Below are 25061 nucleotides of genomic sequence, written 5' to 3' on the forward strand. Positions count from 1 at the left end.
TTTAAGAAACTTAAGTATTTTTCACTATCATTTTTTTGGCTATCTATTATGACAAAGGTGTCGTCTACATACCTGATCCAAAGGCAAAGTCCATTTATTTTTGTGTTTATTTTGTTTTGCTCCAAATGATCCATATATATGTCTGCCAGTATGCCCGACGTGGGATCTCCCATTGCTAGGCATGTTTGATGGTAAATCTTTTTATTAAATGTGAAGTAATTATTGTTTAATACAAATTTCAGTAGGTTTACGAATTCATCTATTTCACATCTACTTAATTTACTGTATGTAAGGAGATTGTGTTTGATGATATTGATGGTTTCTTTAACCGGTATATTTGGATTAGAACTTTTGTTTATTTCCCTTACGAAAGCCGGGAGCTTCTTTTTAACTTCAAATCTGATGTAGTTTTGTATATCTGGTGTTAATTTATTCAAGTTTGATTCAACTTCTGCTACTACATTGATTACGTCTTCTACTTTTTGAGAGTTAGGCCAATTAAATTTTGAACCTTTATCTAATAGGTTCATTTCATTATCAGTGAAGTTTGTGTTTGAGAGATTGATAGTGGTGGGAATGTTTTTAAGGTTAGAATTAGGATTATTTGCTCTATTGTTAGATTTGTTATGATTTGGTTTGTTTTCTTTTAAGAGTGTAAGTTTGTTATCTAATCCCACTCTCATAACAGAAATAATGACACTAAAGACAAAACTAAACAAAAATAATGTACTTGTTACCAAAGCAGACAAAGGTGAAACCACAGTCCTCTTAAATAAAAATGACTATATTGAAAAAACAGAAGAATTCTTTTCAGACAAAACCTACACTGTCATAAACCAGGATCCCATAAATAAGATTCAACGGAATCTAAAAATTATCCTCAAGAATTCTACTTTTTTATTTAATGAACAAGAACACCAAAAAATGATAAATATGAATCCAAAGTTACGAACAGCTAGGGCATTGCCCAAATTACATAAACCCAACGTACCCATACGTCCTATAATAAACAGTAGAAATAGTCCCACGTATAAAACATCCAAATGTATACACTATTTCCTCAAAAGACATTACAAATTTAACAACGAATCGACAATCAAAAATTCAATAGAATTTTGTAATAAACTAGGAAAATTCAATTTACAACCACAACATAAAATGGTTTCATTCGACGTAACCAATATGTATCCAAATATACCGGTTAAAGAAACCATCAATATCATCAAACACAATCTCCTTACATACAGTAAATTAAGTAGATGTGAAATAGATGAATTCGTAAACCTACTGAAATTTGTATTAAACAATAATTACTTCACATTTAATAAAAAGATTTACCATCAAACATGCCTAGCAATGGGAGATCCCACGTCGGGCATACTGGCAAACATATATATGGATCATTTGGAGCAAAACAAAATAAACACAAAAATAAATGGACTTTGCCTTTGGATCAGGTATGTAGACGACACCTTTGTCATAATAGATAGCCAAAAAAATGATAGTGAAAAAATCTTAAGTTTCTTAAATAATATTGACCCAAATATAAAATTCACGAAAGAAGATGAAACTAACAACTCAATAAACTTCCTGGATATTAATGTAACACGAATAAGAGATAGATTTGAATTTCAAATATTTAGAAAACCATCATACGCTCCTCTAATGATAAAAAAATGATTCTCTTTACCCAAAATCACATAAACAGGCGGCTTTTTACAGTTTAGTTTATAGAGCTTTCAAAATCCCCCTTTCAGAGAGTAACTTAAAAAAGGAATTCAATTTTATAAAAGATCTGGCCTCAGTTAATGGATATAAAATAAATATAGTCAATCGGATCATCAATAAAGTAAAACAAAAGTTAGTAACTAATCTTACTCCCGAAAAAACTAAGCAGTCCAAATTCGCAACATTTACATTCACCATTCCAGCCATTTTTCAAATAACTAATCCTATCAAAAAACGAGATGTGAATGTAGCATTCAAAACACAAAATACTAACAGAAACATTTTTTTCAACTACAATAGTATAAATTCCAACAAGAACCCTTATCTAAGTTCTGGCATCTATAGATTAACATGTGTAGAATGTAAATGTTCATATGTTGGCCAAACTGGCCGTAACTTTCTCACGAGATACTTAGAACACGTTAATGCTACAAAGCACAACAAACATTCTGCGATGAGTGCTCACATGAGAGAGTCAGGCCACCAATTTACAACCATAGAGAAAGACCTAAAAATTATAAAGAAGATAGAAAAAGGTAAACTAATGACAGAATTAGAAAATATTTATATCCACTTAGATCAGTATTTCAATAAGGAAAAAAATTTAAATGACGAAATTGAAATAAGAAATCCGTTACACGAACAATTACCGAAACTCTTAAAGACGCTTAATCTAGAAAAAAGTAATTTTGCCAAAGTTTTCATTCCCAAAACAACTAATAATCATCCAACATTAAAGAACCCAACTCCTCCCTGCGCTCCTACTAGACATTCCCCTTCCAAAACCACACCCACAAACATTTCTCCTCCTACCCCTACTCCCTCCCCTCACCCCCCACCACCTCACTCTTACAACACAAGGAGTAGACACAGAACAGACAGTCACCACATAACCTCGGACAACACCAAACCGACAAACAGCAATTGGAGGGGTAAGTGAAGTTTCTAGAAGCACACTCTCAACTAGCAACACAAATTCCGATTACTTACAAGATTCCTTTTCTTGTTACAGACATTCAACAAGATAAACCAAGCAGCAGCTTTCAATACAAACGTTGATTTACGTCCCTTTCAATCATCCTTATCAAATCCATTAGTTCAACGAACGGTCCTCGACATCTATAAGAACATATCTTTTCAACAGCATTCGCCGAAGTCACATGACAACAAGCATTTAAATTTCTTGAAGACCAACATTTATCCTGTTATAAGTTCAATCATCAAATTGACGATAAATTTGAATCTTTATAGACTCATATCCACAAGGGATAAATAACTTTTTTACCAGATCTCATTGCCAAGAAAATCCTCAAATTTAGCTCCTAAGATTGATTTTCACGTCTTTCTAGGATTTTGTGACATAATATATATATTATTTATTTTATATTTTAGTACTCTCTCTTCCATAATTTCAATCTATCTTCCTATTAAGCACATGTAATTAAGCCATGTATACAAAGATTTTATATTTTATGATTTTTCTAATAGAATAACTTTTAAGTTTGTCAAAAATGTTCTAATAGTTCAAGTCTTTATTTACTTAAGTAACAATTATTTGAGATTCAGATTTGGCTGATGATGCTCTGTAAGGGAGCGAAACATGTCCCATATATAACTTTTTAACTAATGAAGTTATTTTAAATGTAACAACATTATAATGTATTGATCAGGTGGATTCATAATAAAACTTTATTATTGTATACCACCATACCCCGTTGGAACGGTGTCAGCTCACGACGACGTTCCATGTTACACCAGTCACATGCACAGCCACTACTCATAAGGTCTCCTATACAACTGCCGCTGACACAGGGGGCGTGTGGTGCGCAGACAACACACCTGCGCATCAGTGCTCCGCTATCCGATGACATTTGCTCAGTCGGTGTATGTGCTTTAGACACTACAACTCCCTGCGAGAGTCTAGACCAGGAGAACTTCTTACAAACAGATGTCCCTATCAAGTTAAATCTTTTATGGCAGAAGTAGTCAGGGGAGGAGAAAAAAAACCCACACACCTGGAGCATTTAAAAATAGACCACTTTAAAATTAAAGAATGAGCAATAATTCTAAGACTAATAGATAAATTTGAACCAACTTCTGAATATTTCTTCATTTAGACTATATTAATTGTCTCATCAAGGTGCAAATTAGGCCAAAATGAACAAAGAGAGAAAATTCAGTAGGGTGATCTCAAAAACTTTCACTCTGCAGATGAATCATTAGGTGTTATATTCTTCTATATTTTAGCCAGATTATTTGCTGATTATGCTTGTTTTTTACAGGGGCCTTACATCTAGGTCATCGGCCCATTTGCTGATCACCTGAAGATAAGTTTTCAATATCCCTCTCCTCCCGACATGAACATGATGCTTCAGAAGCAATATAAATATTTAACAAACCCGAACATAATTGCTATAAATGGAAATTACAACTCTGCCCTCCTGACATCAACATGATGCTTCAGAAGCAATTTTTTTTACAAGTTACTTTATGTCGCACCGAAGTAGAAAGGTCATATGGTGACAATGGGACAGGAAAGGGCTAGGAGTGAGAAGGAAGCGTCCATGGCCTTAATTGAGGTGCAACCCCAGCATTTGCCTGGTGTGAAAATGGGAAATCACGGAAAAAAATCTTCAGGGCTGCCGACAGTGGAGTTCGAACCCACTATCTCCCGAATACTGGATACCGGCAGCACTTAAACGACTGCAGCTGTCGAGCTTGGCGCTTCAAAAGCAATATGAGTAAACATAACCAAACATAACTGCTACAAATTGGAATGCCAACTCTGGCCATTGGTACAGAAATATCAGAACATTGCTTTTATACGGGTAAGAACACAGTTTCAAGGTCCACAATTTTGAATATGTTAATATTTTGAGCTCCTTCTGTACAAAAAATAAAAGCACTACGAACCTTGTAAGTTTTAACAAGACACTATATCTTATGCCCTTAGCTGAAATCTCAGTCATTGTACACAAATGTCAAATTGGTTGAATGCAGTATGATTGATTTAACCACTGTTTAGGTACACTTCTATTGTATTCCAGGATACACAAAAGTAAAAATTCCTATATGGAGCTGTACTGCAGACATTAGAGAAACTAATGAATGTTGTAGACATTTGGTGGCAGTTTATTGTGGTATACTTGGCCTTATATACAAGCAATAACCTTACACATATTGCATGATTTCTCCTGTGCTACATGGCTCCATATCAGGTGTTCCCTTTCAAACAGTATAAAGTATTCATTCTCAACATTTTGATGAATAACAAAGATACCTAACATATGAATGTTCTGTATTCAAAATCTTTGATTTCATCAACAAAAGTTGTGGTATCTGCTGAAGAAACAAGATACACCTTCTCTTAGAAATAATAATGTACTCTTAAAATGGTGCAAGTCCAAAAGACAGGGTTACCTGCTATGAGATGGAGTTGACCGTACAGCCAGCGACTCACCACTGTGTGTCAGGCAGAGGTAAATAACCCAACTCCCTACAGGCTTCAGCCACAGGAGCCCCATTAGTTGGGTGCTGATTCCCCAGTGGAGAAAATGCCACTAAAATCCAGCAGGGCGTCTGTTCTCCAGGTTAGCGGCAGCTGCAAAAGAGGTCTGTTTTCCAAGTTAAGAGTGGCCTTATTGAAACCTGGTGAGCCCACCATAATAATAGACAGTACAAAGCGTCAAAGTGGATCAGGGCAAAGAGCTAAGGAGCACCCCAGAAGCAACACACATCCCGCACCTCCAGGGAGGTGCCTAACACAGCAGCACCCTTGATAAGGGTGACAGAAGAAGAATTTCAATAAGAATAAAAAATTGACAAAGTGGCCACAAGCAGAAATTTGCATAAAATATACACTCGTGAGCAACTGAATATGAGATAACTTGCTCAGTGGGGAAATGGCACTGTACTTCGCTCAGCGAATATAATAGGAGGGTGTAGCATGTAACAGCAAGGACGCCAGACTTCGTACGGGTGGTATGAGTAATTTAAAATTAAAAACTTCATCTTTGATCTGTACTGAAAGGAGAATAACATACTATAGAGGAAAGTGTAATTGATCCACCTGTTTTCAATACCAAGTATGTTGTTAATACAATCACAACATTTTTATTTAGAACCTGTTTCGATGTCTTTGGACACCATCATCAGCCAAAATAGATCATATGAACAATGATATACAAGTATTATAATACATATTATGGACCCTTAATAATAAATAACATAAATTGGATGAAATAAAAAGTGACAGTGCTTAAAAGTCATTCTTATAATATTTACAAGTTATGAACTTGTTGGTCAAATTATAAAATGAAGGTGAAAATATCAACAAATATTTAAAAATCTTGATCACTTTGTAATGGTTAAAAAGTCGCCCAGTGTTTAGCAATGCCACACTCAAGACCTTCTGTACAACTGCATTAGATTGCTTTTGTTACAAGTGAAATATGTAATGCGAGTGGAATGTATTTTTTTTTTTTTGGAAGTCTTTGTTTGTAAAATGCAATATGATGTTTTATTTTTATTGACCAAACCTGTACTGTATAATGTTGTAACGTAGGCATTTGTAAATAGTAGAATTCTGTCTATAGTTCCTGGAAAGATCTAGAGAGTTACATAACTTTTGTACAGGGTGTGTTACTTTGTTGGTATGTGTTCTAGAAAGCGTGTTCTGTCTATTCTGGAAAAATACGACTTTCGTAATCATGCGTATTCTAGAATGTTAGTCAAAGTTCTCGATCGAAAGTAAGGTTGTGATTGGTGAGTCTAGGTGGCGATAGGGAACACGTGTACGCTGATTGGTTGCCTCCAAGGCCAGTAATTCCTATATATTGTGAGCGAGGCTGTGTTCGAATGAATTCTGTATCCTGAATTCTGTCGGTCTCGGTTTATCTGTCTGCGAGCAGACTATCTGGATGACGTCTCTCCGGTTTTCGGGATGGCACTCTCCTCGGGTAAGCACTCTTGAATTCCGTTCCTGCTAAAAATCCCGTAATGTTCCGATTTGCTTTTCATACAGGAGTCTGCCCTAACCTCGCCTAGATTCACCAAATTAGTTACTTATGACGCCTTCGTTTTTCAGCTAGACTTACCTGTTCGTTTCCGAGGCATTCCTATTTTTGTTTCACTAAAATATGTATATTGTAGTTGAATAGTATTTCCCTTGGGGTTTGCCTCTGATAGTTCTGTATCACCTTAGGTACGCTAGATTTTGGATGACCTGTAAATTGCATTGTACTACTGCATTAGTAACTAGATGTACAGTTGATTTGTAATTTGAAGTTACACTGCTACGAACAACCTATGTATATCACTGAACTTATAGCTCATAACTTGGAATGTATATGTAGAATTATCTTGTAAATAATATTTTTAAAACTAAGGATCACGGTGATTCATTTCGGAATCCGCTATCTAAGCCATGTCCATGGCTTTGGTAGGTTCCCAGCCCTTCCATCTTCCCGTTTTGTCGTTCACTAGTTGGCCCTACTGATAGTTACGTACTTGTTTTGTTGGAGATCCGCGTGTGCTAGCTACTGTTTTTCCGAGTGTGTAGTGTTTTTTGGTATTGTGTATTGTACTCTTACCTTCCCCTTTTAACTGTGTTTGTGCCTCGTTTGGTGTTACCACTGTAGTAGAGGTAACAGCTTTAATGTTGTCACCCACAAACTCCATTACGTTTTGCCAAATGTTGGGAAGCTTTCGGGGACCGTTGACAAGGCATTCTTTTTTTATGACATGCAACAGGATAGGGCGATCGTCGCACAATAAATGTGGATGATTGTGCTGCATAGCTGACGCAGATGTCCCTCCAGAAATCGGCAATAGTAATCACTGTTGATGGTTTGTCGCTCAGGCACAGCATGCGTAAGAATAACACCCTCATAGGTGTATGCCACAATTAGCATAAGCTTCTCCTGACTGGGTTCCTGTCGAAATTTCTGTGATCTGGGTGACGCTATTCACTTAACTGACGCTTTAATTCAGGCTCGTAGGCTAGTGCCCACATCTCATCAATGCAGACAATACGCTGCAGAAATGAGTCTCCTTTGTTGCGGTATCTGTAAAGATGGATGCCAGCCAGAGCAGTACGTCGGTGATGGGATGCAATTTTTCTCATGTTAAAATATGTGCCACACTGTTTGATGACTGAGACCAACCTCTACGGTAATTCCCGGACAGTCCATCAATGATCTACAGAAACGAGACCACTCACGATGTCAATAGGTCACGAGGAATGGACGGCTGACCTGTGCAGTTCAAATCCGCAGTCTTATTCCGACCCACACAAAACGCCTTGACACATCGTGAAACCGTACTAAACGATAATGTATTCTCACCATAGGCTTCACGTAATCCTCGATAACATTCCCATGCATTTTTGTGATGGAAAATTTCAATTTAAATCCACGAACGCTGGTCACCTTTTGAAAACTAGCTTTAGAGTGGTGAAAATGACACTGTTCACTTCAACGAGACACAGCAAGAACACTCCCAACTGGATGCCAGTCAAACGCACACTACACATCAACATCAGTGCCACTTGACCACTCCCATATCCTATTTGTGCATGCCCGACCTCCTGCGAGTGTCTGGGCTACATTGCCACTACTTTATTTACAGCTCTCATAGTTTTCTTCTTAGCACTATAATACATATATACATTATTACAGACCGTTATGCCTTTCAGTGTTCAGTCTCCAAGCCTCTGTGAATTTACTAAACATCGCCACAATCCTGTATTTGCAACTAGTGCTGTGGCCTCATTTAGCTCTATACCTCTTATCTTTAAATCATTAGAAACCGAGTTTAACCATTGTCTCCTTCTACTTCTCTTACCCTACATAACAGAGTCCATTATTCTCCTAGGTAACCTACCCTCCTCTATTCGCCTCACATGACCCCACCACCAAAGCCGGTTTATGTGTACAGCTTCATCCAATGAGTTCATTCCTAACTTACCCTCTATCTCCTCATTCCAAGTACCCTCCTGCCATTGTTCCCACCTGTTTGCCCCAGCAATAATTCTTGCTACTTTCATGTCTGTTACTTCTAACTTATGAATAAGATATCCTGAGTCCACCCAGCTTTCACTCCCATAAAGCAAAGTTGGTCTGAAAACAGACCGATGTAAAGATAGTTTCGCCCACGAGCTGACTTCCTTCTTACAGAATAACGGACCAATTACATTGGTATTCTTACAGAATACCACTGATCGCAATGGCGAGCTCACTGCATTAGCTTTACTGCACCTTGATTCAATCTCACTTACGATATTACCATCCTGGGAGACACACATCCTAAATACTTGAAGTTATCTACCGGTACCTCTTCCAGTTTTGTATCACCAATCTGACATTCAATTCTGTTGAACTTCTTACCTACTGACATCAATTTAATCTTCGAAAGCCTAATTTTCATTCCATACTCATTGCACCCATTTTCAAGTTGCAAGATATTAGACAGCAGGTTTTCAGCACAATCTGCCATTAAAATCAAGTCATCAGGATAGGCCAGACTGCTTATTACATTTCCACTTAACTAAATCTCTCCCTGCCACTTTATACCTTTCAGCAGATGATCCATGTAAACTACAAACAACAAACGTGAAAGATTACAGCTTTGTCTAACCCCTGTAAGTACCCTGAACCAAGAAATCATTCTACCATCAATTATCACTGCAGCCCAATTGTCAGCATAAATGCCTTTGATTGATTTTAATAATTTACCCTTAATCCGGTACTCCCCCAGTAAGGTGAACATCTTTTCCCTCGGTACCCTGTCACATGCTTTCTCTAGATCTACAAAACAAACACAACTGTCTATTCCTCTCGTAGCATTTTTCAATTACCTGGCGTGTACTAAAAATCTGACCCTGACAGCCCCTATGTGGTCTGAAGCCACACTGGTTTTCATCCAACTTACTCTCAACCACTGATCACACCCTTCCTTCTAAGATGCCAGTGAATACTTTGCCTGGTATACTAATCAATGAGATACCTTGATAGTTGTTGCAATCCTTCCTGTTCCCTTGCTGATAGATAGGTGCAATTACTGCTTTTGTCCAATCTGAAGGTACCTTACCAACACTCCATGCTAATGTTACTACTCTAAGAAGCCATTTCATCCCTACCTTCCTACTTCACCATTTCAGGTCTAATTTCATCTATTCCTGCTGCTTTATGACAATGGAGTTTATTTACCATCTTTTCCACTTCCTCAAGCATAATTTCACCAACATCATTTTCCTCCTCTCCATGAGCTCGGTTGTTCACGACAGCACCATGAAGATTTCCTTTTACGTTGAGAAGATTTTCAAAGTATTCCTTCCACCCGTCCAGGGATTCCCTGGGATCTATTATGAGTTCACCTGAATTACCAAAATACTGGTCATTTCCTTTTTCCTTCCCTTCCTAAGACTCTTTATTACTGTCCTGAAAGGTTTCCCTGCTGCTTGACTTAGCCTTTCAAGAATATTACCAAAATCTTCCCACGACTTCTTTTTGGATTCAACAACTATTTGTTTCATTCTGTTTCTTTCATCTACGTACATTTCCCTGTCTGCATCAGCCCTTTTTACATTGTAAAGATAGTTTGCAAGCTGCTCTTACTTCACTGTTCCACCGAGATGTTCGCTTTTTCCATCTTTACACACAATTGTTCCTAGGTATAATCTTGCTGTTTCCACTACAGCATCCCTGTATGCCACCCATTCTCTTTCTATATACTGAACCTGTTTACTGCCCAATGTTTGGAACTTCTCACTAATCATATCCATGTACTTCTGACTAATTTCCTCGTCCTGGAGATTTTCTACCCTGATTCGTTTGCAGATTTCACTTTCTCTATCCTAGGCCTAGAGATACTTAGTTCAATACAGATCAGATAGTGGTCTGTATCATTGGAGAATCCCTGAAAAACCCATACATTCCTAAAAGATTTCCTGAATTTGAAGTCGGTCAAGATACACAGTAGAACCTCGATGCATCATTCCCGGAACTGTCGTTTTCCCATATCCATCGTTCAATTTATTCAGTCCCAAAATGTGTTCCATATAAACCAATGTCAAATTTCACTGCATCTATCATTCCTCGAACTATTGTTTTGTCGCATGGATCGTCAAAATTTTTTAACCCTCGGCCACAATTTTCCCGCATGGATCGATCGTACGTAAGAAAGATATACGCTAAAGTTTTTTGAATTTAAAGAGACAGCTGAATACTCGAGCATATAATAGCGGCAACCTGTTATGTGAGAATGTACGAGCGATTACGAGTTGCTAGTCTTGAGCAAGAATCTTGTAGGCTGGAGTGCTGTGCGCAGGTTATTCACGCGCAACCTCACTACGAGCCTTCTGGTGCCAATGCTTCTCCTCGACCCACTAATCGGCCTCTATAAGTGTTCATATTTACAAGAATTAAAACGGAGGCACTGAAAAACTCAAATTTACCACCATTTTCTGTGTTGCTATTGGGTGGCTAGGGCTGCCGCCTTCGTTGAAAAAGGGAAAATCGCGCAGTTTAAAATAGGTACGGCGTGCGCCAGGTACCTTTTAATTAGTCACAGGGTTATTAACCGCGTCGTACCTTGTAATGTGTGTGGGATGCTAGAGGTCTGTTTACCAATTTGTTGCCCCCTGCCCAGTTGTCTTGTTACAAGCCGGACCTAACCAAGCCAGACCAATACGCTCTTCACTAGCCTGGTCTTGAAACTAATTGCTAAGGTGGCAGCATCGCTTAGCCCGCTGTGTCATCGTCCAAGGCGCGCCATATTGAATTTCTAACCTCTGTGACATCATCCAAGTTCTGAGCTGCGCCATGTGAGATCTCTAACCTATCGTTCATGAAGAATCTATGGAATCTTTACCAAGATACAGGTTATCGTCGTAATATCCATGTATATCATTAATTTGCAATAAGAGAACTGACCTTGAAGGTTTTCCAATTACTACGAGATGTAAGGAAAAGTTGCGCTTTTTATTTTCATCGCGTATATCATGATTGCAATATTTTGATACCGTTATGTATAGTATGAGCATGTCTGGCTCCATGGCTAAATGGTTAACACGTGTTGGCCTTCTGTGCTAGTATAGGTTTAGCAGTTACGAATACATTCTTCAAGCATAAGGCTATTCACCACTACACATAGGAGGGCAGGGGTACCAGATCCATAATAGACTACTTCAGTCAGTAAAACCTCACTGCACCGGGCGAGTTGGCCGTGCGCGTAGAGGCGCGCGGCTGTGAGCTTGCATCCGGGAGATAGTAGGTTCGAATCCCACTATCGGCAGCCCTGAAGATGGTTTTCCGTGGTTTCCCATTTTCACACCAGGCAAATGCTGGGGCTGTACCTTAATTAAGGCCACGGCCGCTTCCTTCCAACTCCTAGGCCTTTCCCATTCCATCGTCGCCATAAGACCTATCTGTGTCGGTGCGACGTAAAGCAACTAGCAAAAAAAAAAAAAAAAAAAAAAAAAAAACCTCACTGCATCGTTTTTGAAGGGGGAGGGGAAAAAGGGAAAATGACGATGGATGCGGGGAAACGATAAATGCGGGTGACATATAAAATAGAGAGGAAGCAAATTAATAAAGGTGCAGATATCTTTCGAGTTGTCGTATGATGGGCGATCTAAGCGCTTGTGAACATGCGACTCTACCTAAGATGAATCCTAATACGTAAGTCGGTGCGCGCGCGCGCACACACACACAACCTCCGAACTGTCAGAATTAACCAACGCAAGTTAAAATCCCCGACCCAATTGTGACCCCTCGAACTGAATGTATTCGTAACTGCTAAACCTATACTAGCACAGAAGTCCAGCAAACACTTCCCATTCCTATTAGCTTCTATATCTTCCCCACATTTATGAATCACGCTTTAGTATCCTTCAGTTCTATTTCTAACTCTCGCATTGAAATCGCCCAGCACTACCCTATCCTCGCTGTTGACCCTGACTACGATATCACTCAATGCTTCATAAAACTTGTCAACTTCATTTTCATCTGCACCCTCACATGGTGAATACACTGAGACAATTCTCATCCTAATTCCCCTAACTGCCAAATCTACCCACAGAAACTACAGAAACTAACAGAAACTATGTTGCGTGCAATAGTATTCCTGATGAACAGTCCTACCCCATTGAGTGCCCTTCCTTTTTTAACACCCGTCAAGTACACTTTATAATCTCCTATCTCTTCCTCGTTATATCCCCATACCCGAATATCACTTACTCCTAGTATATCCATATGCATCCTCTTTGCTGATTCAGCCACTTCTACTTTCTTTCTTTCTTTCATCAGCCCCATTAATATTGATAGCTCCCAATTGAATTCCACTTCGTTCGCCAAGTTGTTTCCAAGAGTCCCTCGATTGTCAATAATGGGAGTGGGACTCCGTTACTCCCATAGGTCTGAGGTCTGCTTATAATGTTCTGAGCTCAGTAAATTCGTGAAGCAGGATGCTACCCTACTTAGACATAGTCCAAGTTAGGATCTCTCCTCTAATGGGTTACGGACCACCGGTGGATTGTATAATCCTAGCCGCCTGAGCACAAGGAGAGCCATGACTCAGAATATGTCCGAGATGCCCACTCCCATTCCATAGCAACTGGTATCCCGACTCTCAGGATCATTTACTAGGCCACTCAGCCGTTGCCCATGGTTCATGAACTAGAACATAACTACAGTAACCCAGACCATGAACCATAGCACTATAATAAAATGTTTAAATTCAGTTGGCTTATCAGCATATGCCATAGAAAGTCACTGAGTAGTGTTGCTCTATGGCATGGTGCATGGACCCAACCTTCATCATTCCAGTGCACTAACTCATGCACACTTACAATGTCATGCTGCTGCTTGAGGAATTTTCTGCTTTAACTAACACACTTTCATTCTTATAATTTCCTCCTGTATTACTGAGAATCAGTCTCAGACTTTCTCTCATACATATTCTACAACTGACTGCAATATTACAGGAAACCTTTGAATCTACTTGTATTTAAAATAAAATGTTTCTACTCTGTGTTTAGCCTGCTTTTTACATTCAAATAAATTATGTTTTGGTTAATTAAAAATGAAAGTTGAAAGAATACTCACTGAATGGGCAGAAACTGCCAAGTACAGGCAGAAGTACTGACTCGTAGTATGCCGGTGGGCAGGAGCAAATGAAAGGTTTCAAGAAAACTCTTACCATTGGTCGAAGGCGATAATCAGGAATCATCTACAATAACGAAGAATTTTTGAAATAATCAGAAATAATAATGAAGTATTTATTGCAGAGAAAAACAACAGAACAAATCTACCAACATTTAACACGTCGTCACACGCCCCCTTATTTTTACATGACAGCACGCCCCGCGGCAATTTGCTCACGCATGTTATATATTGTTGTTCTGATTTTAAAATGAAGAAAACCATCATAAAACGTTAACAACATTGTAAGAAACATAATTTACTTACCAAAACATTATATTTAGAATTGTAAATCATTGTTAGCAATTTAAAATATTGTACAACACGAGAACACGCTATGTTAGCAAACTGCCGCAATTTCAAGGCTGTGCCCTTACATCAAAGCACGTCCCGTTAGCAAATTGCCGCGTACTATATTTTAGGCATTTTCAAATAAGTTGCATTAACACAAGTCTATTTTAATTAGTAAAATATGAAATATAAACAGATATGATTGATTTAAGAAACGTTGTAAGCATATTACTTCTGTTCAACAGCAGCCAGTCTAGTCATTTTCAGCTGGATCCTCCTGTTGGGTTGAACATCTCGAACACGTTGGCACTGTATGTTCTCGGCAGATGGGAATGTTACATGCGCAACAAATAGCCTTTGTTCTTCTATTTTTTCTTCTAGGGTAGATACCACAGATAGCATATTGACCTGGTTGCAGGGGCCTCTCATGTGGTTGTTGCTGTCTCACTTTAAAAATTTCCATGAGTCTGTCCTTCATTGGTCTGGGGATAGGAAATTCTGTTGCAGTTCTTCGTTCTGCATTATCAACAAGAAGTTGACGAGCAAGATTGAATAGGAAGTCCTTTCTTGCACTTGCAGCAGGTCGGTCATTGTTTTGATTGTTTGCTTTCCAAATAACATATGCATTTATTCCTCCAATATTCAGTTCAAAATAAAACATTGTGAGTGGCCACCGGTTTGAGATCCTAGCCACACTGTACTCTCTTTGCATACCTGTTCAGTTCCCAGATTTTCCGTCTATTGATTCTGTTCCTTCTCATAGTCTCAGTAATCTTTCCACCTCTGAGTCAGAAGTCTATTCGTTACTTTCCTCCCTCCCAGAAAATAAACCTACTGGTCCGGATGGTCTCAGTCCTGTCTTCCTTAAGAATACCGCTACGACTCTTGCCCATCCTATTGCTGTTATATTTAACCGTTGCTTCTTAGCCGGCTACTTTCCTGACGACTGGAAAATCGCTAACATCACTCCGGTTTTTAAAAGTGGAAAGAGGTCTGATGTCAGAAACTATCGTCCGATTTCTATATTACCCACTCTGTCGCTCATCTGTGAAAAGATTATCCACCAGCGCCTTCTTTCTTTCACACTTCCTTATATATCGTCCCAGCAGCATGGTTTTCTTCCTGGTAGTTCCTGCCTAACTAATCTGGCTGTTCTTCTCCATCGTGCAACACCTGCTCTTAACGCCGGTTCTCAACTGGACGTGTGCTACATTGATATTGCTAAGGCTTTTGATACCGTAGACCACGCACTTCTTTCCTATAAACTCTCAGAACGTTTTAATATCCATGGTCGCTTGCTAACTCTCCTGCAGAGCTTCCTCAATACCAGAACTCAGCGTGTGGTTCTTGATGGGTTCAGTTCGACTCTTGTTATGGTACATTCTGGCGTCCCACAGGGCAGTGTCCTAGGTCCGCTTCTTTTTGTCTTATTTATTGACGATCTCATTAATTCTGTATCCTCCGTTTCTTGTGAAATTCTACTATTTGCAGATGACTGTAAAATATTCAAACAAATCGATTCTTTATCTGACGTAAACTCCTTACAGAGTGGGCTTAATTCACTCTCTGAATGGTGCTCCACATGGCGTCTTAAGCCTAATCCTGCCAAGTGTTCCTCTATTTCGATCACGCTTCGTAAATCCCCTATTCTCAGTAAATACTCCCTCCACGGTAACCCGTTCCCAACTCTAGCAGAACAAAATGACTTAGGAGTGATGTTTGACAGTAAATTGTTATTTGTCCCCCATATACAAAAGATAACCGCGCGAGCAATGTCACTTCTCGGTTTGTTGTATAGATTTTCTGACATCACCGATATCCACGCCCTCCGAGCCTACTATGTATCTTGCATCCTACCGATTATTGAATTCGCGTCTCCCATTTGGTCTACCTCTTCACCCACTAATCTGAATCATATTGACCGCGTGCAGTCATTCTTCTGTGCCATTGTTAGAGCCAGAGTATCTGATTGTCGAAACTTGAGCAGTAATCAGATACTAGACAAGTTAAACCTTCACCCGTTATCTAGTCGCAGGAAAGTAGCCGACCTTAGATTCCTATATAACGCTGTTAATGGTTTATTTCGTTCTCCTGAACCTGCATCTTTCTTTTCCATACATGTTCCAACTCGCAAAACCAGGATTAATACGCCCCTTCATATTCCGTATTCCCGCCTCTCTCTCGTTCAAAGAAGTTTATTTATCCGCATACCAACCCTCCTTAACTCTTTATCTTCTGACAGGAACTTGGACGTTTTTTCTTCGTATGCCTCCTTTAATCGATTCTTACTTAACTTAACCTAGTTCATTTTCTTCATATTCCTTTTTTCTCTTCTCATTGCTGTCCTCTCTTTTGTACATAATATAATATTTATTTTTTACTGTGCTATACCATTACTTAAGTGTTATGTCTGTATTTATCTTACTGTGCCTAGCTATAAGTTCTTCTCTTCGTTTTACGTTCAACAATTTTTCTCGTTTCTTTAGCCTTTATTTTTTGTTTTTGTTATGTTGTGTCTCTAATTATGTTAGTTTTTAATTTTTTCCTCTATATTTATCGTTAGATGTTTTTTCGTCATTATTCTTCCACTTTTCTTTATGCTTGCCTTGTGCTACTCTATTGTAAATATGTATTTCATTGCGGAACTCTGTAATTCGGCTTCTCGCTGTTTTGGTTTCCCAAATAAATAAATAAATAAATAAATAAATAAATACTGTCACACACATCAACCCCACATTTGTGTCCATTATAAAAAGTGATTATGGAAGGTTTGTATTCCTCGCCACTTTCTTCCTCGATGTCATCACTGTCATGCAGAGTGGAAAGCAAGAGCACCAGCTTGTTAGGCTTTGATTTGTAAGAAACTAAAGTTTCTGTCTGATTAAAGGCAAATATCGAACTCTTTACTGGTCTTCGATTGTCTTTGTTTTCAGTGACGAGTTCCACAGGTATTTCCCTTTTATTTTTCCTAATGGTCCCAACAAGAGTAAGTCGTTTTTCTAAGAGATCACGGGCGACAGGTATTGAGGTAAAGAAATTGTCACAGGTTACGTTTCGTCCAGTATTTTGTATCCCTGAGACTAGTCTGTTCACCAACGCACGGGTTGAGTTGTCTAAATAGTGAGGTCCTGGATGCTGATTTTGTATATACACTTCCAGTTTGGACGTGTAAAATGTTTTTGAGTCTGTTACAGCCCATACCTTAATACCAAACTTTCCAGGTTTTTGGGCATATAAACCCTAAAACTGCACCTTCCACGATAGTTTTGAAGCATTTCATCAACTGTCACATAAGCAGAGTGACTGTAGTTTTCCTGGCAATGTCGACAAAAATCCTCGAAAAATTCCCGTAGGCAGTAGAACCTATCTTGTGATCGTCGTTGTTGCCTATCTTCACTACTGACATCATCGAAACGAAGGTTTTGTAATAGAAACTTGAATCTATTCACTCCCATACTGAGCCTGCAAATTTCTACCCCTAATCTGTCTGCTCTCTATAAATCTAGGGTGTTTTTTTTTATGATTGACAAACACCAGCTATATAAAGCAATCCAACCAGTGCTTTCATTTCAGTAACATCAGTTTCCCTAGCATCCCTAGTGCGACTGTACCAATTTTGAATTTGTCTTATTTTTATATTGGTATACTTAACTAGTTTCTCCATTATGTAGTCAGGAAAAAATAAGCTCCAACACTCTGATTCAGTCTTTGCCTCTTTCGCCTCTCTTACTGGACCCGGAAGTTGTGTGACGAGGTTATGCCTTCTGGTTCTGGATTGTTTCCTCTGTGGCGTGTTTGACCATATGGTTGGATTTGGTATGTCCCTACCAATGTAGGTTGGAATGATAAGAACAGGCTCACGACGTTCAGGTTCTTGCTGAGCACCTACTGAAAGGTTCAGTGCCTCTTCGTTGGACGGTGGGGTGTGTTGTTCGTTACCAACCTCACACGGTTGCATTATTTCTTCTGAAACACTCTCCTTTGAGTCACTATTAGCATGCTCTAAAATATCTGTTTCATCAACGTCACTATAATCAGAAGTATCTTCATCTAATTCACTTGAATGACATTCTGGAACACTGTCCACTAAATCTCTCACTGTAGTTTGTCGTACGTCGTACGGATCCATTTCCAGGTAATGGCGCAAACAATAAAACAGAAATATTACAACTGAATCATATTAAATATACGCGAGAACTCGCCCGTTAGCAATATGCTCACTTATGTTTGTACGCGATAGCACGCACGTTAGCAATCTGCTCACACAACGTGACACCACCAACACAAATGTGAACTGGCGTAGAGAGGAGGCAGTGAGAAACTGAATTAGGCTACGGTCATTATACATAGATGTGGGGGGAGGAATACCTGACTGCCCGCTCATTCTTGGAGACAACAAAGGAAGATATTAGCATTATTGTTCATACGCGGCAAACTGCCGCGGGAGCGTGTGATGACGTGTTAAATCAAAACCATTCATCCTCCAGTTTTGACTTAACATTAACAGTATATCATAAACAAATAGAATGAGTGGTAAATTTACAGAAATACATCATTAACCAATTTTTAATGTTGAATTTAAACCAAGGGTGGAAATCTAAGAGTTCTTAACTTTAAACTAAAATCATACTAAACTTCAGCCTAGACAATTAAAGTTTGGGAGGGGGCACACACAACCCAATAAGGAAATGGAACACAGGACCTCCAGGTAATAGGTAAGTTTGCTACCATGGGGCAGGGTAATTAATGTTAATAGGAGAAAATTTCATTTAGTGCTTAGATATAGAATTTTCTGCTGGCAGTTATCATTCCATCATTGCCATAAAACCTATGTGTCAGTGTGACATAAAGCAAATTGTAAAATAAAATATTATCAACTGCATGTTGGACTTCTGAATTATTGTCCAATAAGATGAATTCTTCTGCAAAATGCAGGCAATATAGTTTCACTATTGGTCAGAGAATACTGTCTCTATACTTTGCAAGACTTCTTGTGCCGCAGGAAACCACGAGTGATGTACCATGAACTTGTGTAATGCCAGTGGACAGTGCAAGACATCAAAGTGCCACCTCCTTGCTGCACATCGGGAACTGTCCAAGACGTGTGGTATTACCTGGTTCCCTCCAAACAACACATTGTCTGTAACTGGGGTCAGACATATGTGAAATTCATTACCTATTTAGTCTATCTTAGTTCTGGGAGTCCATTATGCATAATTTCTAGCCCATCTGTAACAGGTTGCGTGATGTTGAGTGTACGAGCTCAGCCTTGCCATGTCCAATAGGAATGCATACTGCCATCATGCAAAGTAACAGTTTGATTGGACATACAATGTCATGTAGCTACCTCAAACACCAAATTAAATCCTATAGTATTCAGCCCAGGGTTCCTCTGACCCAATAATCAGAAATGTTGGTCATTAGCTGCAGCTGTAGAACGTGGACAGCCTGTGCTGTATAAGCATCAACACTACCTACTGTTCTTAAACATTTCCATGTCTGAATCACATCACTTTGATTCACTCAACATATTGAGCAACTTCCCTTGTTAACATTCCTTTATCCAGCAAATTGGGCATGAGTTTAGAGGTCCGCCACTGTGAGTTTGCATTTGGGAGATAGTGGGTTCGAACCCCACTGTTAACAGTCCTGAAGATAGTTCTCCATGGTTTCCCATTTTCACCTTAATTAAGGTCATGGCCACTTCCTTCCAACTCCTAGCCCTTTCCTATGCCATCGTCACCGTAAGACATATCTGTGTTGGTGTGATGTAAAGCAAATTGTAGAAAAAAAGAAAAAACCCACACACACACACACACACACACACACACACACACACACACACACACACACACACACACACACACACACACACACACACACTCCTTACTGATGTAAAGCGGTTTTGCACACAGGTCAATATTGTTCTTGCCTCCTTGCTATACTGTTCAGAATACGACTCTAATGGTTTCTCACTGGTGCTACTTCAACTGAAATTGCTTTCTACCATTTGAGTTTGTTGTTTGTCTACAGGTAGGGCTACATACTGATTCAGTTATGTTCAAAAATAACTCAGGTCTTGGCTTTGTGGTCTGCACTTGAATATGATTGAAGATAGTAACGTGATGTGACAAAATGTGTAACGGAAGTATGTCTGTAACCTAGCAAAAGTGGGGGCTATTTATTCTTTTTTTGTATGTAACTGTTGTTTACTCTTATAGTCAGTGAGCAAGCCCAAATGGTAAATGAAATCATCAGCTATTTAAGTGACTTTGACCTTTATTAGTTTGTGTTCTTTTAATACAATACTTCATCAATAATAATGGAAGTGGATCCAGTCACAAGTGGTGTTGCTGAGGTCATGAAGGGTAAAAGGAGAAAGAAACGTGCAAAGCCTGCCAAGTGCAAGCAAAATGTTGCCAAAAGAATGTGGTTAGTTTCTGCAAGTTTCAGTGTTGCATTCTGTACGTTAATGGAAAAGCTTGCCTCTGTAGCGTAACAGTTAGTGTTATTAGCAGCCGTCCTCGGAGGCCCAGGTTCGATTCCTGGTAGTGCCAGAAATTTAAGAATTGCAGGAGGGCTGGTATATGGTTAAAATGGTACATGCAGCTCACCTCCATTGGGGGTGTGCCTGAAAAGAGCTGCACCACGTCGGTATGAGGACACGAGTTTACTTTTGTCCGACTCTCTGGCTGAATGGTCAGCATACTGGCCTTCGGTTCAGCGCGTCCCGGGTTCGATTCCCGGCCAGGTTGGGGATTTTAACCTTCATTGGCTAATTCCAATGGCCCGGGGACTAGGTGTTTGTGCTGTCCCCAACATCCCTGCAACTCACATACCACACATAACACTATCCTCCACTACAATAACACACATGGCAGATGCCGCCCACCCTCGTCGGAGGGTCTGCCTTACAAGGGCTGCACTCGGCATACCAGTACCCTTAAAACACTGATACAATTGTATTTACAGTTTATTATTTGTTTGTATTTCAGGTATTCAGCTCATGGTTTTCCAAATCACACTACCTGTGATCACAAGGATTCCTCAACATTCAAGTGCAAGAAGCTGACCGTGTAAGACATAAGGAGGGCCCATCAGATGTTCAACGAACAACCTGACAAAGTAGAACAAGACAACTACATTTTGCACCAGACAACGGTGAAAACTCCCTTGCAAAGGAGGCACAGGTGTGAAGTATTTACAAGAAATGTCAGCATCATGTATTACTTGCCACATCTGGCAAATCGTGATGGTACTGTACAGCTTAAAGTCTGTCTGAAGGCTTCTAAAGGAATTTTAGGAATCTAAAGTGACAGAATTGAAAGAGAGTGCAAAAGAAATCTGGAAGAGGGTCTTCCTGCAAAAGAGAATCGTGGGGGTGATCGCATGGCAAGTAAATTTCGACGTAGAAGTGAGAGTGTCAAATCATTCATTGTAGACCTGAAGCCTTTAGAATCACACTATAGTCGCGGTAGAAATATCACTAGACAGTACTTAACCAGCAAATTAAGTATAATTGAGCTTTGGAGGATGCCCAACAGAAAGTTTACGGATGATTATAAAGCGAAGTAAGAGTTCTTCAGATCCATTTTTGTGAATGACTATAATTTATTTTCAGGAGTCCTGCCACTGACTGTTGTTCGACATGCATTTAACTGCAGGAGCAAATCAAGCTGTCTAAAGATTTAAGACAACAAGTCACTTTCAGTTGCACAGTTAAAAGTGTATCATGCAAAGGTAAAAGCATTTTACTTTCTGTTGTAGGAAAGTGAAGATAATGTGCTAGTGATATCATTTGACTGTCAAAAAAAATATGATTCTCCCCAACGTAACTGATCAAGGTGCATACAACAGCAGGCAGGTGTATGTTTACAATTTCACTATCTGTAATGAGATGTCTAAAGATTCTCAGACAGCAGAAAGTGTGTCTATCTATACACAGACAGAAGCAGAATTTCCGAAGAGCTTGAATGAAGTTGTATCGTGCATATCATGCATTGATAAACAGTAATTTGGATGGTCTCCACATCATTCATCTGATGTCTGATGGTTGTGGAGGCCAAAATAGGAATTGGACAATGATTAGGATGTTGTCTAACTGGTTCACTCAGAAAGCTCCTGCTAATATAAAGAAAAGTCAGCTAATTTTCCCTGTTGTTGGTCAATCATACATTCCTATTACTGATCCTCAAGAGGACTTTGACATTTTCGGACAGCATAGCAGGGTATTCCGTTTGGGTCATGATTTTGACAATGCAAATTGGAAACAGCCAATTTCACAAGCAATTTAACCTCCAAGAAAGTGGCATTTCAAATCTGCCCCTGCTAACAGATTCCTTATTTAAAATTCCAAGTTGAATAATGCCCTGGTTAAGGGAAAGGTTCACAACACCTGCAGTATCAATATTAGAAAAGGAAAAGGAAGAATTACAACTTACACTAAATGTTCAAAGGCTTGATATTGGTAAACCACTGAAAGAAGCCAAGGTGAAGGATATTGTTTCCCTGTTACAGAAACATTTTGGTGCAAAATGGAGGGAAAAGGTTTCCCTTAAATGTTACAAGCACCTGGTGGAAGAATAGGGAAATGCAAATAGATATGATTGTAGTGTTTCAGGCTTTGAAACACCAGGTGATAACATTAAGCTACATAAGTGAAGTGAAGTGAAGTGAAGTGAAGTGAAGTGAAGTGAAGTGAAGTGAAGTGAAGTGAAGTGAAGTGAAATTATAGACTATGAAGGAGTCAGCTGGAGTTCACAAATCAGTGAGGGTTTAAGGTTACTAGTCATAACACAGCATTCTTTAATGTCTAAATAAATAGCTAAAAACAACTTTCAGTCTCCCTAGCTACTAATCTGAGGTTAAACCTTTACTTCAAACAATATTTCAGAGAACTCCATGATTAATATTATGCAGATACAGTTTCTTAATTCTAAAGTTTCATCTTCACTGCACAAGACAATAATAAATTAGAGGGTTTTTTTTCTTTTCTACATTGTTTTGCAACAGGATGACTCACTAATAGACAAGATGCAAAACATCCTTTGATAAGTGTTTAATGTGCCATGCTTATTCCCATTCAGTCAGTTGTAAATACTGGTGAATAAGTTGAATAATTATACATTTATATAAAATCATAAGAATTGAAGAATAGTATTTAAGTGATTTGACATAATCATTTTTCTGATATAGTGGAAAATAGACATTACCAGGGTTGACATCAAGTCCAGATAAAATGCAGCTATTTGTATAATAAAACAGAAAATAATAATAATAATAATAATAATAATAATAATAATAATAATAATAATAATAATAATAATAATAATGTATGCTATGCACGTATGTAAGTTGTAAATCTTCTGAAGCGATGCCATCTAGGCAGTCTGTCAATCAGCTTCGAGATTCCCATTTCTCTGCTGTCTACCAATGAAAGTGGAATTCTACTGAATCACTCCTTATTTCATTGGGTAACTCTTGAGTATGAATGAACTGGTCAAGATTAGAGAAAGCTACTAAAAGCACTTTCTAAATATTCAAATTATTTCTGGAGGTTACCCAAATTCAATCTTTTATTTATTTTCTCTCCGTCTGTCCCCACTGTACATGTCTTCAGGCTCTTTGGGTAAAAGCAAAACCTACTTCTGAATGAGGTGTTCAAGGTAATCAAAAGTAAGGCATGGTACTGTTTAATTAGCTAAATGTGATGTTGCAACAGTTCGACCTACAGTACAAATTTTATAACAGTCCAGCGAACAAACTCTCAAACTCTTCCTTGAAAATGCGAGGTAGCAAGATGAAGATCAGGACACTCTCTTATCTCTGCATGCTGGTGTGATATTTATCTGCCTACCGGATGTACTTTCAGTGACAAGTATACTCCTTTCCCATAAGCAAGTGGCTGTACCTCATTACGCACCAGATTTCACACAAAACTTAATTTAAAAAATACTCTCCATCAGCAGTTGTCCATTATATTTGAAAGTCTGCAAGCTGACTTAACAGGTTTCTGAGCTTGAAAGTCTCTCTGAATTTCCTTTTCCCTGAAGGAAAGCCTACACTTCCAAATCCCTTTGTCTTATTGGGGTGAAAAAATGCTTAACACCAGGTATTTTGATGTATCCTGATCTACAACCCAGAATGAAAAAGAAAAACTTGATTATTATTTACCAAACACTCACAACACTGTCACTGCTTGATATTAGACACAAGGAACATTACTGACACTGTATTCATCTTTTGACAAGTTTGAATGTACTTGACGCCTACATCTCATGTACTAAATTATTACCGGGATATACAAACACATGTTTGGCAGTCGATGGTGTTGCTTGCAGTGCTCAATGGTGGCTGACCAACTAACCACCATGGATAAGGGAGGAAGTGATCACACTATTTGTGACTACTAGTTATGACAGAAATAAATAAATAAATATATATCCTGCATTCTGCTGTTCTTTACGTGAATCTTACCAAAGAATACTTTGTAACAAAGAAAGGAATATTAAATTCTGATCTTCCATGCCTCATACATTTTTACTGCAGTAGCAAGGTTACCAGTCCGATACTTAAATTCATTGTCTGTCCAAAAGTGAGCTGAATAGAACAGCCTCTGACTGGCAAGGAGGAGCTGGATGCGGGAGACAAGAACAGACGAGAGCAAGCTTCACTGAAGATATCATATTTATGGTTGTTGATTTGATTCAGAGGCTCTTTCTTACAATGGACATGCATGTGCAACTTGGCATTCAGGAAGAAGAGTAATTCAATGAGGAACTACGGAAAATTGGGAATGGAAAATTACAGGATTCTGGCGATAATATTACCAACCGTTTCTGC

The 25061-nt window shown here is 38.8% G+C and overlaps 1 protein-coding gene across 2 annotated transcripts in view; it reads right to left on the reverse strand.

Moving 5' to 3' along the window:
* The window catches only part of Ranbp21 (exportin-5-like protein Ranbp21), a 417228-nt gene that overhangs the window by 106640 nt on the left and 285527 nt on the right, over positions 1-25061 (reverse strand). For both annotated transcript variants that reach the window (XM_067141992.2, XM_067141993.2), the window contains exon 13: positions 13833-13956. In XM_067141992.2, coding sequence (XP_066998093.1) covers positions 13833-13956 — 124 coding nt within the window. The remainder of the gene's footprint in view (positions 1-13832; positions 13957-25061) is intronic.

This window comes from Anabrus simplex, chromosome 2 (genome assembly GCF_040414725.1).
Source record: "Anabrus simplex isolate iqAnaSimp1 chromosome 2, ASM4041472v1, whole genome shotgun sequence".
NCBI lineage: Eukaryota > Metazoa > Arthropoda > Insecta > Orthoptera > Tettigoniidae > Anabrus > Anabrus simplex.